The 21,168-nt window shown below is 33.1% G+C and overlaps 1 protein-coding gene across 1 annotated transcript; it reads right to left on the bottom strand.

Moving 5' to 3' along the window:
• Positions 1-2,072: 2,072 nt before the first annotated feature.
• LOC107790875 (protein neprosin) lies at positions 2,073-4,926 on the bottom strand. The gene is made up of 7 exons (XM_016612844.2): positions 4,372-4,926; positions 4,202-4,288; positions 3,830-4,096; positions 3,578-3,742; positions 3,383-3,436; positions 3,108-3,254; positions 2,073-2,653 (listed from the first exon to the last, which is right to left on the bottom strand). The coding sequence occupies exons 1-7, from the start codon at positions 4,555-4,557 to the stop codon at positions 2,276-2,278; spliced, it is 1,284 nt and encodes a 427-aa protein (XP_016468330.1). The 5' UTR covers positions 4,558-4,926; the 3' UTR covers positions 2,073-2,275.
• Between the last annotated feature and the right edge of the window lie 16,242 nt (positions 4,927-21,168).

A 21,168-nucleotide genomic window follows, 5' to 3' on the forward strand; every position in this document is an offset into this window, starting at 1 on the left:
GTTGAATCAATGTGCAAGATTCTATGCTCGCCCTTCCTTCCCCTTATATACTCCTATCTAGGGCCTCCATAACCCACATAATTATTAGGGAATTTTTCATAAAGCACCATCTTTTTGGTCTAATTAGCTATTTATAGATACTTTTTGCTATATTACGCGTTATAAATACCTTTTATGTTTTTATACAATGTATTTTATGTATTTAAGTTGTTGTATTCATTAATACAACCAAAAATATAGGCGTAAAACCTGGAATTCCAGCTAAGTTTGACATGTATTTAGCTGTATTCAAGCGACATTAACATTAAATACAGTAACGTATCTGCGCTAAAAACGGAAGAAAATAAAATCACATGATATTCTCCTAATTTAACTCAACGAACTAAAACGATCCCTCATTAATCTGTATTTGAAAGATACATAATAAAGATTATAGCTAAATAAAGAGAAATACATATGAATAATACAGTTGAATACAACAAAATACACCTTAATTCATATAAATAAAACACTTGAATACAACAAAAATACAATTGAATACAGCTGAATAAACTCTTGAATGCAACAAAATACAACTAACTTCTGCGGAATAAAATAGTTAAATACAACTGGTTAAACCTGAATACAAGTGAATACAGCTGAAGAATACATTCGAATACAACTGAATACAAATAGGCAATTTGGGCGATCTAGATAGAGAAACAGCCCTATGGCTTCGCCGGACGGCGGCCAACCATTAATTCTGGCTGGTCAGCCATGAGGCAAATTCCTTGTTTTTTTCCCTTTTCACATTACACTTACAAGTAAAAACTCAATCCCCAAGCTTGAACTCAACGAGAAAGTTGCTGCCAATTCCAGTCAAGAAGTGGAACAAAGCCAACGAAAGCTATGGTGAGAAGAATAAATCAATAGCTACTCCAATTACAAATGGGGTTTTGGTTACGTTCTTTCTTGACTTCAGCAGTGAATTGGGTCTCCGCTCAAAACCTCCACAAATACGGTTAGTAATTCCAATCTGTATTTCTTATCGAATATGCACATAGATAACGTTGGTGACGCGGAGCAGAAAATTGAGAATTTGGGTGGGAGAAGAATTAAGAAACTAGGGTTTGTGGGAGAAGAGAGTCTAGTTGTATGCAAATAGAGAGAGATTGTATTGAGGTTTGCAGATACGCGGTAATTATGTGAGAGAAAATACAAAAAGGGAGAGAGAAAAATAATATTTAGCATATATGGTGCCTTAATTGTAGGATGTAACTATATTTAGATTTTTTGCAATAAAGGATAAAATGTATTTATAGGGTGTAATATTTTAAAATGGTATTTATTTAAAATAAATAGGGTACTAAGGTTTTCTATAGGATTGTAAAATTTCCTAATTATTAAGCCAAAAAGAGAAAGAAATAAGAGCAGAAAATATTTTAAAAAATGGCACAACAAGAGGTGCATAGGAAGAAGTGTCAATAACTCACCCAAAACATTCAAGGAAATCTTCTTGTGGATCATAATACGAAACAGGATTTTGCTTAAAATAACTACACTATAGGTCTAGGAACAACAATTCCTTCCTTTAAAATCCAATAAAAAAGTTCACAGGTATCTCATTCATTGTAGTCTAATTAATGTAGTTCAGAAAATGCAAAGTGATAAATAAACAACTGAAGATTTAAATGAGGTTACCTAAAAAAGAAATTTGCATAAGCTTACCAAGCAATTTGTAAACAAGAGAATTCACTGACATAGACATGACAAAAAGGAATAACAGTGACAATATGTTAATCATGATTGAAGCAACTTTCAATGCAGCTCCACTAGGAATCTCCTTTATATATATATATATATATGCTACCCACTAACCTATAAAGATTCTCACTCTAAAAGCTATTAACCTTTTTCAGAAAACAAAGTAAAAAAACTCAAACATATGAATCTCCTACATTATTAATGATTCAGCTCCTAAGACAGGAGCAAACAAACAATTACAATGTTACATATAAAAGGGGATTATTCCTTTTCAATTCAAGAAACTTCACCCCTCCATTCTGTGCCCAACAACATTTTTATGTATAGACTGGAGGCCTAAAAAGAAAGATGAAAAACTTTTCATACAAAGACCAACAATAATACACATTTTGTTGCACTAACTTAGCCCCTAAAAACAAAAGTTTTACAAAGAGTAAAACAATGAACATACAAAGGACTCAATGTCTACATTACCAGTTTTACTACATTAAAAGAGTTAAAAAAAATTAATTAAAAATACTTAGAATCTTGATCATGGACAATTAGGATTTCTGCCAGGTCCACCATAGTAAAAGTAGTTCCCCCAGTCATTATTTTTTCCTAGTTGAACATCATAACAATTGTTATCCTCAGTATAAATCCCAAGATCTTGAGGAGCTCTCAAATTATTTGAACCATCAACTACTTGTATATTCCTGAAATAGCTTGATTTCCCAAAACCTTCATCTGGAAAATGGCCACTCCCCATTTGAGTTGTGGTGTGAAGTCCATCTGATTCTGAATTCACCACTTCCCCACCCCATTCAATCATTGAAGCACTGTCTGTTAAATATGAAAATAAAAAGCCTGGCCAATATCCCAATACATAGTCATTCCCAAATTGCATCCACCAGTTTCCCTCTTTTGGATCCTATAAGTTAAGCCAAATCAAACTTTAAAATATTTTCAAGATAAATAACAAAAGCTAAAGAACAGATTTTTATTAAAGGACGGTCCGGTATAATAAGCTTCCGTTAAGAGGGGGTTCCAGGGAAGGGCCGGAACATAAGAGCCTATTGTACCACGGCTTGAACACATGACCGCAACTTTACAAGTTACAATCTCCCCTTTATAGAACAGATTTTTATGAAATAGAGAAAGAAGAGCATGGGCTCAACAGCAAGTGTCAGAGATTCTGTCTGTCTTCTCATAAGTTAATTAATCAATTATGCATTCACATGCAAATAATGGACACCTCAATAAAATATGCTGTGGAACATACAAGGGTGTATTTTTCAATACAATATGAGGTATAATTGTTGATAAGAATTAAGTAAACTGAAAAGGGTCAAACCATGATATGTGAATCCAATAAATTAAATTACCTTCCAGACAAGAATGCTTATATCATATTGGGAACCATGATAGCTGGAAAGAGGGGAAATGGTGGCCCCCATTGCTATTTCATTATTGATTTGAATAAATCCTGAACATAACAGATTGTAGCAGCCTGTGGCTTGATAAGCATCACTCTGTACAAAAAATAATTTTCCAAAATTTCAATTTTGAAACATGAACTTTATATAGCACACACTCTTTGATTTTAGATTTTTTATGCATGTATGCTAGCTGTATTTAGAAGGAAAAATATTTAACTTACAGTCCAGTAGGTAAAAAGTCTTGTGTTGTTATCTCCATACAAATCTGGGCTAACCTGTTTTTATCCCCAAAAAGACAAGAAAAGTAAAAAAGAAGAAGTCACAAGACAACCAAATACAGACATATAATATGACAATAATATCACTCTCTAATTGTTCAAACAAGCAAATAATTTGGAAAAGATAAGTAGCAGTACCTGCCATCCAGCTTCAATGCTATTAAGATCTGAATCAAAAGAACCTCCAAGAATCCAAAGCTGAGACAAGCTAAACTCATTGGGTTGCTGAATTTTAGGTTCCCAAACATTTATGGTTGCTTTTGCACCATAATATTTGTCTCCTTCAACATAGGCTATTGCATGCTAAAATAACTCCAACAGATAACAAAACCATTAATTCAATGAAACTTCTGATTTTCCTTCTATACAAATCTGAACAATTTGGTGTACCTGATGACCAGTTTGGCTAACAAGGCCAGGTCTACCAGACTCTGGTTTAGGAATAGTAGAATGTTTTTTCTTCCTACCATAGCTTTTCATGGAACTTGCTCTTAAAATATCATCTTTTTTGGTTCTTCTAATTGGAATTGTTCCTTCTGGACATTTTCCATTCAAATGCCACAGTTGAGTAATTGATTTTGAACCTTCATTCTTGGTTTTTGCTGTAGACAATTTTCCATCACGAAATAGCCCTTCTGGGTGATAATTTGGCATCATCTATAACCCAAAAAAATCAACTTTTTTCCCATTAAGATTATCACAAGAATTATGTTTAATTTTTACAAACAGAATAAGGGGTTCTATTTTTGGGAAGAGGCTGACCTGTACAGTGTGATTCTTGAGCAAAGGATGATCAAAAGCTGGTTGGTGAGACATATGAACACAATCAATAATATCACCATCTGGGCTCTGTTATTTTTTTCCAAAAGAAACCATCAATACAAAAAGACACACAAAAAAAAGGAGCAAAAAAAGGGGTATAAAATTTTAACCTTTATGGATTTGATTGCAGGTTTGTTTAAGCGATTCAAGTGCTTTTGAACCTCGAACTTTTGGGCAGCAAGAGACATCCCCTGTTTAGCTTCAGCAGCTGCATCATCACGACATAGTGACACCAAAAACAAGCAAAACATCACTTGCATATTCATCTTCACATTGTAAAAGCACACCTTAGCCATGAACAGAAAAAATTTCCAAGCTTTTTGGTGTTACTTAAGTGAAGTGGGGTTTCTTGAATTCTTCAACCATGAATGAATATTAGGAGATAAACTTAAAATTTGTAAAAAGGAAACAGCTTTTGCTGTGTGGGTCAGAAAAAAAACAAGAAAATGTGCCGACGCTCGTGAAGAGGGGAGGGTAAAATGGGGAATATTCCAAGAAGGAGGAAGAGGAAGTAAAAGAATGGAAATGGATGAAATTGGAATGTGGAGAGGTGGAGAATATGGGGTGGGGGCAATGGTTTAAGAGATGTAGAGTGTTTCTTTGCTATTTTCTGTGACACATAACAGCTGCAATTCTTTGTCCTTTTTGTTGTACTGTTTATGCGTGAGAGTGTGGACCTGTGATGTGATTTTAGTCCTCTTCCCCCGTTATAAAAGTCCGGAACCTAAATATTATTTTTTTGGACTCAAATTACCTTAATAAATGTTTTTAAAAAAAAATACATTTCTATATATAACGTACAAAAGTAAGACGTTATATATTAACGGTAACGTTTGTCGTTAAGGTATAGCGTCTTTTATTCATACGCTATATGGTCTAACGATTTGACTGTCACATATAGCGTCTTGTTATTGTACATTATATATAGCGTTTTCTTTTCATACGCCATATCCTAATTTAAATACTGCCCTTCGTGTTCTTCCCCCGACCACCCTTTCCCCCATTTTTTTAAAACCCCATTATGGTCCCCCCCCACTGCCCATTATTAAAAAAAAATTGTGGGCCCCTCCCGTCACACAAAAGGTTAAGAATGTAAGTCCCACGTCGTAGTAGAACATTGTATTATTGTGGTTTAACTCCTTCGTCTTCAAATTTTCACACAAAACACTCACTACATCGAGGTATTTCGATTTACTTTATGTCCAAACTTGTATAATAATGTATATCACTGGCTATTGAATGTGTTTTCATGTCGTTTTGTGTTTTATTTGCAAAACTAGTATGTTATATTTATCCGGACTTAGATATTAATGTTCTAAAAAAATGTAAAATTGAGATTTAATTTTTTATGTTAATTCCGAATTTAGATATTAGTGTGTCCATGTCGTTTTGTGTTTTATTTGCGAAACTAGTATATTATATGTATTTTTGTTAATGTTATGTGATTAAAATGTAGTTTATATTTAATTTATTTATTAGAGTAGTAAAATATAGAAACTTTTAGCGTAGTAAACTGTATAGTATTTTAGTGTAGAATCCTTGTAGTTTAAGTATTTTTTATAATGGTAGATTGTTATATATACTTTGCACAATTAAATACTCAAAATTATAAAACAAATACACACAGAATTATCAAAAAATTGAATTTGACACATACAAATATTCATGATAATTTGGTGCTATTGAGCTTCAAATATCGAGCATGAAACTCAATTGTTATATATACTTTGCACAATTAAATACTCAAAATTATAAAACAAACACACACAAAATTATCAAAAAATTGAATTTAACACACATAAATATTCATGATAGTTTGGTGCGACTGGGCCTCAAATATCGTGTCTGGAACCCAATTGTTATATATATTTTGTACAATTAAATACTCAAAATTATAAAACAAACACACACAAAATTATCAAAAAATTGAATGTGACACACATAATATTCATGATAGTTTGGTTCTATTGGGCCTCAAATATCGAGTCTGGAACCCAATTGTTATATATACTTTGCACAATTAAATACTCAAAATTATAAAACAAACACACACAAAATTATCAAAAAATTGAATTTGACACACATAAATATTCATGATAGTTTGGTGCTACTGGGCCTCAAATATCGAGTCTAAAACCCAATTGTTATATATACTTTGTACAATTAAATACTCAAAATTATAAAACAAACACACACAAAATTATCAAAAAATTGAATTTGACACACATAAATATTCATGATAAGTTGGTGCTACTAGGCCTCAAATATCAAGCCTGGAACCCAATTGTTATATATAATTTGTACAACTAAATAATAAACATACAATTAATGTTGTTTAATTTATAGTTGACAACATGGACGCGCTTATACATCCCGGCCCTTACTCTCGTGAGCTATTAATGCTTCAGGGCGATCATAGGTCAGCCCATATATGGGAGGGAGAGTTACTTTCCCAGACTCTCCGCGCTAGGAGAGTGGACGACCTGTGGGATTTTTTGAGGCACAGAGTTCTCCACGAGCGTGTAGTCCATTGCCTCCAGGCCACGAGATTCTATTGGATTACTGAGATCGGGCGAATACAAGTTGACTGGGCTTTGATCACGGCGTTAATTGAGCGGCGGTGACCGGAGACACACACTTTTCACCTGTCTATTGGCGAGGCTACCATCACGCTGAAGGACATTGAGGTTTTATATGGCCTACCCGTTGATGGCATGCCCGTTTCACTGCCTATTGCTATGAGATTTATTTCGCGTGATGCTTATTTGGACATGCTGCAACAACTCACGGGTTTCAAGCCACAGAACGAGACTGCATCATCGGGTGCTAGTCGATTGACTTTGACCCCTATTAGACAGCACCTGGAGCTACTCTACCCCGATATCACCGACGATACAGAGGAGGTACATATCACCTAGTATACGAGGTTGTTGTTGCTTCTTCTATTTAGAGGGGTCTTATTCCCGAACACTTCGGGAAACCTAGTCAGTCTGAGATTTTTGCATCATCTTCAGCTGCTAGATGAGTTACCCTATTACAGCTGGGGTGCTGCTATTCTCGGATACATGTATGGGCAGATGTGTCGGGCGAGCATGGGCACTCAGAGAGATGTTTGTGGTTTTATGCCGCTTCTAAAGGTGACAATATATTCAAATAAAGTGTTCATCAGTTCCAACTCTACCTAGTAGACTTTATCTTAAATATTACGTCAACTTTGTATGTTAGGTTTGGGCATGGGAGCGGTTCTTGCAGTTTCAGCCACAGCGACCACAATTACCTCATACTGTAGCATTTCCGTTTCTCCTTCTAGCCAGGAGGTGGGTTCTCCGCCATACACTTTCACGAGAGTATGATGCTCATCATAATCTCCCCCTTTGTAGGGATATGTTGGATCTGCTAGAGGGCACACAGGTAAATATGTACATAAACTTACCTGGTGTAGATTAACTTAGTGTTGCGCATACTCACGTTTCATGTTCTTATTTGATAGTTCATCTGGACGCCATACAATGACAATTTGATAACTTCCCTGCCACCTTATTGCTCGACCGACCGATTGATTTGGAGCACTTCTGCCCCACTTATATGCCTTGATACTGTGGAGAATCATGCCTCGGAGCGGGTATTTCGGCAGTTTGGCCACCCGCAGTATATACCGAGGGGGCCTATATGGGAGCCTACACATTATCAGATGGATGATCGTTGCAGGGTGGACGATGCATTTATGGCATGGTTAGCGGCGCAAATCCATATATGGGACCATCGAATCAGATGATTGCGCCCCCACCTACACGTATCCAGGAGGTTGATCTTCAGAGGTATATGTCCTGGTACCGGCACGTCATATGTAGACATAACGTAATATTTAACCACGCTATATATAGACATAACGTAATATTTAACCACATTATGCCTTGTGTGTTAAATGTTCTTATGGGTACGAATCTAACAAGTACGAAACAGCTTTATATCAGATCGACAAGACAACACACACACATATAACGTAGTATTTAACCGCGATATATATAGATATAACGTAGTATTTACCCGCGCTATGCTTTGCGTGTTATATGTTCTAATGGGTACGAAACAACTTTATGTCAGTTGGGCAGCTTTTTCAGATCGACAAGTTAACACACAGTCATAAATTAATCAGATATGAAAGTTCAATGTTGTTTCAAGTTCTTTTGAATATATAATTTTTTTTATTATCATTAAAAACTGAAATGGAGAAATTCAACTCATAATTAACAAACATATTTTTATTTTATAAATCTTGCAACATAAACAAAACAAATAAATATTACACCACAAACTCATTGATAGTTAGGCACAATAGATTAACACCCACCCCGAGCTTGATTACTGTTGCCACCCAAAGGACATTTTCGACGGTCGTGTCCTGTTTGCGAGTATATACTACATCTGCGTGCATAAACGGTATCACTAACATCCATTTGGTTCCGTATACGCATTCTCTTCTTCACCTGTATTCGACGCAAATAGGACTTGTTACACACCATTTTAAATGGTTCAAGCGGCCAATAATGCTCAGCACCTACTGGCTGCAACTGCCCACTATATGTGTTTAGGTACTTCGCAACACTATATTGTTGATCAATATAGTTGGTTACACCTAAACCAACTTGTTGAAAGCACTTGATGGCATGTGAGCAAGAATGTGGTAGATGGACCATTTCCCACAAGAGCATAACCTTGTAGATTCATTTACAGTATGTACATTATTACCCCGATTTTGATAGACAGCGGTGCGAACTTCAAAAATATTTCTTTCGTTATCATACTGCAAAAATGAATATCAATGCGCTCGCCGTCTGTATTTCTCAAATCTCTACATCGGCACTGGAATTTTCAACACCCCTTTCCATCAATGACGTTACAACTGCAGACCTTTCAACAAACCTTTCCGTCATCTACTTGAACGATATCCGCAACATGGCTGTGACAGGCAATCCTCTTGCCGACTTCAATAACTCGTTGAAAGACTCTGACACATTTGTAGTCAGAGTTCCCATCGTCTACCACCATCCGCATGCAAAGTCCACTTTTCAGGGTCATGTCGCATTAACCAACGATAGGCTGCCTCGTCTTCTTGCTTGATATATTCCATGTACCTCTGGAATTTATGTTGTTGGCGGTCTGTTGCTGCCATCCACATCAAATCATGCAGATCCTTGTTGGAATATGCCTTTTGGAAATTGGCTTTAAGGTGCCTAACATAGTAACGATGGTAGGCATAAGGTTCTTGCCATGCAGGCAAGTTCTCCACAGAACTTAAGATACCACCGTGTCGATAAGATATTAGACAAATACCGAAACACTATTTGACAACGTGCTCTTTCAAGTGGTTCAAAAACAGTGTCCACATCTCTTGGCTTTCATTGGCACAAATAGAAAAAGCTAGAGGAAATATCTGTCCATTAGCATCTACTGCCAAGGCTATCAACAGCTGGATATCGTACTTTCCATAGACATGAGTGCCGTCTATGGATATTACGGGCCGACAATGCGAAAAACCTTCAATTGCTGGTTTAAATGCCCAAAACACGTAATTGAATATATATTCTAGTTTACCTGAAATCCGCTCAAGCCTCCATTCAACAATCGTCCCGGGTTTAAACTACTGCAGTGCAACCATGTACCTAGGCAGATTTGCAAATGACTTCTCTCAGTTACTATAGACTATTTCAAATGCTCGTTTGCGCCCGAGATATGCTTTCTTTTAGTAATGGTATGGCCATGTTCCTGGTGGACTGCTGTAATGCACTCTTTGATTTTATACCTTATGGACGCTTCGTTGTGTGGACTAAGAACAAGAGAAATCAAGTCAATATCCAAGTTGAAGTGATTCCCGTTGAATGTGTCCATTTCACATGTGTGGGTGGGAATGTATTTACCCACTTTCCACAGACCTGTCTTCTTCTTGCTCGCACGCAACATCCAATGACATGGCCAAAACCACCTGAGACAAACAACCTTGTATACAACCGGACTTGACTCCCATACCGTCATCTCACGACACTCTTTTACGTTGTGAATTTTACAAGCCCTGCTTAGGCGCGCTTTATCAGGAAAAAACATGCCCTTTGCCAGCACCGTTGGTCTAGACTCATCCCACATTGCTATCCGAATTTCATCAAAATCCTTTGTGAGAGCTTCCACATCCGGTATGCTTGGAAAGTTACCAAGGTAAGGAATCTCCCTTGAATGTAACAGCACTTGGGACTCGTACACTCTTCGTCTGGGGGGTGGGGGGTGGTGGAGCATAATCTCTCGTCAAATCAGGTCCTTCCTTCTCATCCTCCTCATCACCATCCTCACGAAGAAAGGGTGTCACGTCTCCAGATTCATCAGCATTGTTGTCGTAAGCACTGTTCTCTTCCTCACTCTGTGCATCTGCCAGATCCCAAATTAATACGTCGTCTTCGGGCAATTGAGTGAGTATATTTGGTTCAACTTGCTCGTTTTCACTACACAATCAACAAAATAATAAGATGCTGAATTTAATAAATATTTTCCATATAGCCGTATCACTTCACTTACAAGTCATAATGTGATGAAATTCCATGATGGACATTTTCATTTAGGTGATGGCTCCCGGATGGACCATCATGATCCAACACACCAAAACTATGCTTGGGTTCAAAATTTGTAAAATTCATATCCGGCTTGTACCCCCTGTTAAGTATATGAGCGTTAATACAAATTCAATACAACAAAAATGTACATCGTAACACAAAGGAAAATTGAAGCTTACCACTCGTTTTGTGAATTATGTAAAGCAGGTGGGGATAAGTGTAAATCAAGAAAAACTCTTTCATCCGGAACCTGTCCGGCATAAACTCCTCCAGAATAGCCATCCGATGACTGGGGGTTATCCGAAACCTGTCCGGCAACCTCATTGTTTGGAACAACTTCGACCTTGATGTACATATCCAACATATTTATTACAAGATATTCCTGGTATTCATCCGGAGTCCTCAGAAAATCCCTCAAAGTTTCATCATCGTAGATGTTTAACTCCGAGTAAAAAGCATCCCCTTGCGGAGTGACGGAATACAGATATCTTATGATTACTTTAAGTATTACTGAACGTTTCCTTACACCCATTTTTTGGCATAACAATGATATCAATTTATCGTACTCTATTGTAAGTGGTAATTTAACATGACCCTGTGGAGATAAACTATACCTCACAGAGTTATTCTCCATCACAACCTCACCCCCCCTCCCAATATAATGAAACTCTTATTCTACGTTCTTCAGACATTACGAAAAAAATGTTTCAACAACAACAAGAAAAAATTGAACGGGAGTTAGAATTTTATGTGAACGAATTTTCCTAAAATCCTAACCACTTTATATAGGAAATGGCTAGCCCGGGATATGAAATTTTTTTGACGTATAGCGTTCTTTAATTACACGCTATACACAGTTAAATTATTGTTATGTCAATTCACTTATTGGTGGGTCCATATTCAGGGTATAACGTTTTTTTTTGGCGTTATATGTATAACGTATGAATAAAAGACGCTATACCTTAACGGTAGACGTTACTGTTAATGTATAGCGTCTTATTTTTGCACGCTATATATAGAAATGTATTTTATTTTTAAAACATCTATTAAGGTAATTTGAGTCCAAAAAAATAATATTTAGGTTCTGGACTCCACATCCACATGATAAAAGAGGGAAAATAAGAGTAGATTATATTGCTTTTCCTTTTTATTCAAATTTTAAAGAAAAATCAATTAGATACTGGCAAATTAGAAGCATAGACTTTGGCTGATATTTAATACTGTACTACTTTATATTTTTTCATCCCATTTAATATGATATTGACTTTACACTAAGTTTAAGTCTTTAAAACAAAGGAAGTTTTTATATGAAGTGTAATTCTCCTAACTACCAACAATTAAATGAGTATGAGTTGTATTTGCAATTTCATCTTTGTCTTTCTTAGTAATAAATTAAAATTTATATCAAGTGATGCTGTAACAAGTTATGTCTACACGAGTAAATAAAGAAACGTTAAATTTGAATAGTTTAAAATTTTTAATAGAAAAGTATTAATCTATTTGGAGGTGTATTTTATTACACTCTTTCTAGTTTCATATTGATTTTCACATACACCGGTCGCTTCATGTGAATAAGCAGTGAGTTTGATGTTTATAATTGGCAAGTTATTCTAATGCGGACTCTCTCGTAACAGATGACTCAGAGGATGTTTGACTAAGCTTATAAGCTGGTCAAATTAGTTTATAAGTATTTTTTGGCTTATCTATGCGTTTGGTAAAGTTAAAAATATTTATAAGTCAAGTGCTTATAAGTCAAAAATAAGCCATAAGCTGGTCACCCCCAGCTTATGAATTTTTAGCTTATAAGCACTTTAAGTTTGACCAAGATTTTTACTATTTTAACAAAACTCCTACATCGATACTCACTGCATCAAGTATTCAACCTAAATCCCCCTCCCCTACCCCCCCTCCCACCTCTTCAAGTCTGCAATTTTCATTCTCTATTCCTTTACATATTTATATCTATGTGATTGTGTATTAATGTTTATATATTTGAACTATATGTAATAAATGAGGACATATCAAGTTTTTGGTGTATTGCTTTTTAAGTGTTGTAGTGATGAAGACAATGTTTGTTTCTCTTCAGATAATTTATGCTATTTAGGTTTATTTTTTACTGAAATTATTTTGTCAATTTATTAATTATTATAACTTATGATTATATGCTTATCATAAAGATTATCTTATATAAGCACAGTTGTATTTAAAATAAAATGACAAATAAAATATTTTGTATTTGAATCGATCTGGAATCTAAAATTTTAAAAAAATTATGCTCATATAAGTGTAAATAGTTCTAAGGTTATTTAAGTCATTTTAACAGAAAAAGACCTTATCAACATTTTATTATCAAATACTGCAACAACTTATTATCAATTTCAGCACTCGTACTTAAATACGTAACAACTTATTTATTAAATCAATTTCAGTGCCTAAAAGTACTTTTCAGCACCTAATGCTTATCAGTTACTTCAAATCAGCTAATCCAAACGAGCTCTTAGTTTGGTTAATATTTTACTATAGTTAACCAAAGTTGAAAGGTAAATTTGATTAAACTTTTTTAAAGAATTTCAGCACGTGGAATCCACCCATTTCACCGAGAGCTCTCTGTGTATGATAAGGGCACAAGACGATTTGCCGATTACAAGGACATGAATAAACCAAAAAATGCAACGGGAAAAAAATTGAACAATTTTGTATAGCATATGGGACAAAATTTAGACCTTTTCCCAAGTTTAATAAGTCGTGATTTATAGATTATTGATTTATTAAGTCGTCCAAGGCATGTAAGTCCTACGATTTCTTTTAGAAAATGAATGAAACAAATAATTGATATAATAACTAAAAAGAGGGAGGTGCATACATTCATGAGAATTGCGTTGTTATTTTTGGGTTACATTAGCACTAAAGAAATTAAATTTGTGACACACACTCGATGCTTCTTAAAATCTTTAAATTTACAAATTAGAGCGAAGTAAATATTTTAGAGCATGTTTGGAAAGCCACATAGGAATTGAATTTGAGTGTAATTGGGTGTAATTACACAATTTAGTATTTTGTTTGGCCACGTAATTACTTGATCAACATGGAATTGGATGTAATTGAAGGGGTGTAATTACACTCTCTAATTCTCAAGGGAGAGATGTGAATTGGTGGTAATTACACTGTGTAATTACAAGATTGCTTTTTAGTTTCTTGCCTTTTTATTTTTATTTTAATTTATTTTCTCTATAACTTTTTATGTCTATTATTTTACTTTTTAAATTTTATTTTTACTTTTTAATTTCTTTTAAAATTTTAAAATGTATTTTTCTTTGTATATTATTTATCTTTTTTTTCTCTACCTTTACTTTTTGTGATTCTGTGTAATTGTTTATATTTTATTTTTTATTTATTTTATTATTCTATTTTTTGAAACTATACCTCCTAATATTAGAAATAATTAGTCATTAACAAACTTGGCATATAATGAGCGATGCAATTAAAATGAAATTTCGTTGTTGAATGTGGTTATAAACTTGTTGTGTTTCCTAATCTTAAGTTGTAGTGGAACTTACTATTATTATGTTGGAATTTGACATATGTTAAACTATTTTTATTTTTTTATTTTGGATTTTCGAATTGTGTTATTTCATGGTTCCAATTTACCCGTTTTAGTAGTATTGGCTCACATTGCATGTTGTTCATTTTTTTAGTTAGAATTAATAGATTAGTTTTGTCAAACATTTGAATAGTGTTATGATATTATATTTATAAATATTAATTTATTTTATCAAACATGAATCCCATGATGTTCTTACAAAACATATGTTTTTAGTTTTTGTAAGTATCTTAACTAAATATTATTAATTTAGAAAATATATATAAATTATTTTTACAATATTAGTTATAAATATATGATTACTATTTAATGTATATTCACCAAAAAAATATATATCTTAAATACCAAATATAATATCATTTATACTTATAAAAATTTATAGGTATATATTTATTATATTAACTTTAAGTTTTGATAATTACTTAATTTAAAATTTAATTTAATTATGTAATTATATTTGTGCAACCAAACAATAAATTTGTAATTACACTGTAATGCACTATGACAAACAAACATGTCGTCGTAATTATACAACTATATAATTACTAGGCTGTGTAATTACTACCCTAGTAATTTCACCAATTCCAATTACCTGGTGGCTTTCCAAACAAACCCTTAGGATTAATAAGAGGGAGAGCGATTATAGCAGAACATTAATTTTAAGCCGTAAATTTACTACTCATATTAAATAAGGATGTCAATGGTTCCATTCAGCCGGTTATTTTATAAAATTTGTATCATACCAATTTTTTGGTTATTCGATTATCTATAACCAAAATTAGACTTTTAAAAATCATACCAATCATGTCGGTTTCTCTTCAGTATCGCTGTGGTTCGGTTAATTTTTGATATTTGTTAATGTCTCTTAAAAGTCACTAGTCGAAGCATAATGCAATAACATACCTTATAAGACTTATCAAAACTCTCTAGATATTTTTACTATTTAAAGAATGATGAACTAAGAAAACATAAAAGATATCCAAAGTTTAAATCCATCAACTATTCTACAACAACGTAAAAGAAACTACGAAAAAATAAAGATAATATAAATCACACTGTTGAAAAGATATTAAGCAAGCTCAGACTCAAGAATAAATTATATAGAAGATTAAATATTTGAATTGTAAATTTAAATCATACGAAAAGAAACATATTTAATACATTATAGTTTGTTACTCATAATTGCTAGACTACCATGTGTCTTGCTAGTGAATATGCCGGAAATAATTCAGTTTCAATATGAGTAGTATAATAGGTTTGAGAAATATGATTTTGAGTTTATTAATTGTTGGCTTGTAACCGTTTTTATAATTTCAAGAGCCCAAGGAAAATTTTTAATGTTTTATTATTTTAATCTTAATATATAAATATATTTTTTCCATGTAAATTTACTCGGTACGGTTCGGTGTTTTTTAGTTTATTTTCATAAAATAAAAAACCTACCATAATTGTCGGTATGGTTATAGATTTATATAAAACCTACGATTTTATTAAAAGAAACCTAAAAATCGATTCGGTTCGGTGCGATTCAGTTAATTTTTAAATATCCATTGATACCACCGTAATTAGTAGTAGTTACTCGTTGGAGGATTATTATTAATAGTACAGGATATCAATAGTGTCTTCTGCTTCAAAAATAATCAGTTAATGGAGGTTGAATCCTTGGCTCCTTGCATCGTTGAAATTACTCTAACTACCATTTCTTTTTTCCCTTTTTCATCAGAAATTGTCCCTAGGAATAGTAAAAAATCAATAATTTCCAAAACAAAGACAGTTTTTGGTCGTCCAAATTTGTTTTCTTCCCTTTTAGTATTGTTTCCAAATTTATTGTACTATTTAATTAACTAGCTGTATTTGTCAACTGCATTAATATAAGACAATATATTTCTACTTTGCTACCTATATGCGATTGTTTTATTGTAATATAAACGGACACAAAAACGTAAAAATTATTTTTAGCCACACCAAAAGATGAAGTTAGAAGAAAATGATTTCTTAACACATTGGAAAATATATAGTATTAAAAGTTAGAGTTTCCACTTGAATATATAATATGGAACAAACTCGTAACTTCTCGTTTCCTTTCCTCTCGTGTTATCACATTTTGTCTTTTTACTTATCCATTAAATAAATCATAGTAATAATTTCTTTGTTTGGCCATTTTGACTGAAGATCAAGATCAAGCTCAAGAAAAATTAACTTCCTTCACATTTTTCTGTATCTGTACTACATACATTCATGGTCTCACTCCTTCCCTTCCCCTCCCTTACAAATTAATTAGTTTCTTAAAATGAAAATAAAATATAAGTTCTATTGTATTTAACAGTGTTAATTTCCTCAACTCGATCGGATATTTTTTCTGGAGTCCATTCATGTATATCAACCAAGTAAACATGATTTATCGAATTTTGGGATTGAGACGCAGTTGGTTACCAAGGTATAGTTGATTAATATTATTGTAGAATTATTAATTGGCAATTTATTTGTTTCTACTTTGAATAGGCACAAAAGAAATTAAGAGTCCAAGCTGAAACTTTTATTGCCCCTTAATTTTCTTCTCTCAAACTTATTTCAAAGCCTAGGGGTAGGGGGAATAGGACTACCTTAGGTTCCATGTTCTATCACGGGTCAATCAAGATGTATAGTTCAGAAACATTGCACTAGAAAGAGGATTTTCATCCACACATGATGCAAATCATTATGATATTTTACTTTGAACTCGATGGATGCATGTAACAAACTATAACATACAAATATAGGTACTTTGTTCTATCTAACATTGTAACTTAGTGAAACTTTATTCATCTTTGTAATTTAATCCAAGAAAGTAAAAAACAAATTTAGAGTTTAGCAAACAAGTAGCACATTGAATGCAATTTGTCTTTGAGACCGAGGAAGTGAACAAAAGTATATATATTTTGATTACTTAAAAATTAAAATATTTAGAAATGAACAATATTGATAATACTTGTGACAAGAGAGGTGCCCCAAAGGCCCCCTATTTCACTTTATAATAATACACATGGGTGGTGACACATTCATACAAATTTTAGTTATTACTCCATCAAATCAGTTACATAAATGAGGTGTTGGGTTTGACCCACATTTAGGCTACCATCCAATTATATATGTGAAGCAAAATTGCCTATACACTCCACTAATGGCCAATTTTCATGGTGGATGCTAGCTAGGGTTTCATGAACTCAGGACCATACCTTTTGAAGATGAGGACATATATAATTGAATTGAAGATATTTGAACTCTTTCCAAAGATAATTAATTAGGATTTGATCTTGTCTTTTTTTAATGGAAACAAATTTTTTGTTGCTATTGTAGAAATAAAAATACAAGAACTTTCAAGAGCTTTTGATCCTTATATATATATATACGACATTTTAAGTTATTGTCTTTAATGATCTAAGGTTTTTATGGTCCTTTATTTTCTAAAGGAGATAAGAGATCTAGGGTAAAGAAAATGGAGGGGGGAAATTCGGAAAGAAAATATACTCCCGTAAAATATAAGGTAACAGTTCTATCAATTAATTTTGATTTTGACCAACACGTTAAATAATAATTACTCCCCAAGATATCATATTTTCATTTTGATGATAATAAAGAGAAGACGGAGAGCTGCAAATACTCAATCAATTTGTTAATCATTTTTACAATATGACTAATGAGAGACCTTGCACTATGAGAAGAGGACAACCTAACTGCCTAGTGACAGATCATCCTTTTAAAGACTGATTAAAAAGTTGGAATTTATTTGTGAAAAAGTTTGGTACTCATCCACCTTTTAGAAACAAAGTGGAAGCTCTTTTTCATTTTCTTTTTTTTTTTGCTACCTTTTATGATTTTGCCATCATAGATATCTTCCTGTTTTTGACACATGCGCTTTGGTTATGAACATTCTTATATTGCTATTTCCTTAGTTTCTTAATGCGCTTATCGATCACGTTAAAGAAAAAGAATGCAAAATATAATATTTAGAATTCCTCCACCAATTCTTTGTTTTTTTCTTGTTACTGACGAACCTCTATTTTCTTCGAGGAAGGAGGCAACATGAAAAAGAAAAACATTAACAATTATATATCTATCTATCTATACTACATTAAAAATGAAAACCCCCAAAACTAAAAAATTGAATTACTTAAATGCCCTTATTAAATAACCTGCCCTATTTTTAAAAAGAATCTGACGCCTAAAGTAACTACTACTCTTTCATTAACAGTCACAACCATTCATGTACAAACTTATCTTAATTTTAAATCATATTAAAGAAGCAGATGCAAATTTTCTTTAGAATTAAGAACAAATTTCTGCACACGGTTGAAAAATCTTTCTGACCAAAATTTTCGAACGATCCCAAAGTCGTGATATTGTTTGATAACCTTATGCAAGAAAAGTGTAAGTATATATGTGGTTCAATTGGGTTTAACTTTTCATATATGTTGCAGATTACTAAGCTCCCGTTTGATCATAAATTTTGGCTCTATTTTTTCAAAAAGTATTTGAAAATCTTGTTTGTTTATGAAATATGATTATATTTTGAAAAAAAAAATTCAAAACTTTTCAAGTTCCCAAAAACTTGTTTATGACAGTTTTTGTTGAAATTTTTTTCCCACTCACATAACTTCAACTTTTCTTCGTATAAAATGCATGTCAAAACACAACTTCAACTTTCAAAAATTATTTTTCAACATAACTTCAAAAACTCTTTTTTCAAGTTTCAATCAAATATATGTCCAAACACTAGCCAAGTGTTTCCATGCAAAGAAAATTAAACCCGTTAAGGCGAGTCTGGTCCTATAATCTCATGCAACGATTTGGTCTCCTATTTAAGTTTGATCAATCTGTCGATTCACGAGAGAGACAAAAAGACGTGATCTTATTGCACATAAACTGTTGTTTCCATTTGGAAGTATTAACTGATCCTTCTATTCTATTTTACCATTAATACCGTCATTTTTTGGGGTTTATTTTGCAGGTGTATGTCTCCTCTAAATGGCGAGCAAAGAAATGCACCGAGAAACCTTACGAAAAATTGAGAAGTGTTTTGGAATTAAGATTATTCAAATACACAAAGTTTGATATTCATTAAATATTAAGAGTAATCAATTAATCATGAGGTTCACGAGATATATGGATTCTGATGTCTTCTTCTACACAATTGTAGAATCAAAGAACATACTTGGCTATCCACTTCTCACTACTTAGAGACATTGGAAAAGATTCATTCATAGGAAAATGATGATTCCCCTCTGTCACATTTTATGAAAAATCGCGCGCAATGGGGATTATTTGTAAAGTAGACGCCTGTTTTCATGTTTCTCTCAAATAAAATACTTTTTAATGTTATATTAATTAGTTTTCTCTGATTGTTGAACGAATCCACGGAAGATTGTGACACTATTGTTCCTTTTCCAAGAAGGGGTTGTAACTTTGAGAGGTAGACAAAATCTCAAAGCCATAAGTGAAGAAGAAAGTCATAAAACTGAGTTTTATTTTCTTAACTTTACCTATTATCTATTTATTTAGTTAGTATTGTCCTATGTGATTTTTTGATGAAATCCACATCTATGAGTGGTATGCTAGACATTTCGTAAGAGCGATGATCTAAACAATATCATGATATACATGCCCTAATCATGTTTAAAGGTTATTGTTGTAACTTCTTTGTAAAATGCGAATTAGTTGGGCGTACATTTATGTGTATTATTTGGAAGAATGTTAAACAAGTATAGCGTTTATCAGAAAGTAGGTGAGATACACTTTCATTAGATTAAAATAAGAAAAAATATTATATGTATTTACTTAAATTTTTTATTTTTGAAAGTTCAGATAATATTATATTCAATAATCTTGACCTCGACAAAAAATTGCCACAAAACAATTCTCATTGAGCATTCACAAAATTTATACTTAATTCTTTCGTGTATAAGTATTCATGCAAAACTTTGTTTAAAACTAAGTACTACTCTCTCAGTCCCAAAATTAGTTGGTATGTTTAACTTTTTGAGAAACATTTTAAAGTATATCTTTTCATCGTATTGGCATGATCAGATAAATTGCGAACTTGCAGTACTTTTCGTATAAGTTTTGCTTATCTAAATTTTAAATTAGTTGAGTTTTGAAGATTAATCATATTGATTCTCAAAAAGGAAAACATGAAACAGGAGAGGGACGGATGGAGTACATGACTCGGCATACACGTGCAACGCACGTTCAGAAAAACTAGTATAAATAAATATATAAAACATTGCAACAGATTGCAAAAGACCATTTTTGTCGCCAAATGCGAAGATAAATGACTCTCAAAATATTTGGTGATGGGTTAGGGGGTCACCGGAACCCATTAGCCTCGGAAAAAAGACGGACCTGTTAGTTATCTGTATTTGTAAAACAATTCTGGAGAAAATAAAATAACATAAACAGAAATGTAAACGAAATAACAAAAATCAATTCGAGCCCACTGAATTCACAGTGTTTCCTTAAGGAATTTAATCCCCTCCTAGTACCCAAGGTTATGGATTGTTTCCTCCCAGGATAGAACGAATTACACACTGGTGTAGTGGTACTTCAAACCCCAGAGTTTCAGCGAACACAAAGTTCGATAGCAAATCACACTTACTGTTGCTTTGTTTGATGTTAAAACTATGCAGAAGAAGGAGGAGAAACTCAAAAAATCGTATGGAAATTCTGAGCAG

This window comes from Nicotiana tabacum, chromosome 7 (genome assembly GCF_000715075.1).
Source record: "Nicotiana tabacum cultivar K326 chromosome 7, ASM71507v2, whole genome shotgun sequence".
NCBI lineage: Eukaryota > Viridiplantae > Streptophyta > Magnoliopsida > Solanales > Solanaceae > Nicotiana > Nicotiana tabacum.

Bases quoted from the DNA above. Each gene is read 5' to 3' on its own strand.
- LOC107790875 (XM_016612844.2), bottom strand. From the start codon at position 4,557: ATGGCTAAGGTGTGCTTTTACAATGTGAAGATGAATATGCAAGTGATG. The intron at 4,289-4,371 runs GTTAAAATTTTA...AAAAAATAACAG, and splicing joins CTGCAATCAAATCCATAAAG to AGCCCAGATGGTGATATTAT. The intron at 3,437-3,577 runs GTACTGCTACTT...GGATAAAAACAG, and splicing joins GCATTGAAGCTGGATGGCAG to GTTAGCCCAGATTTGTATGG.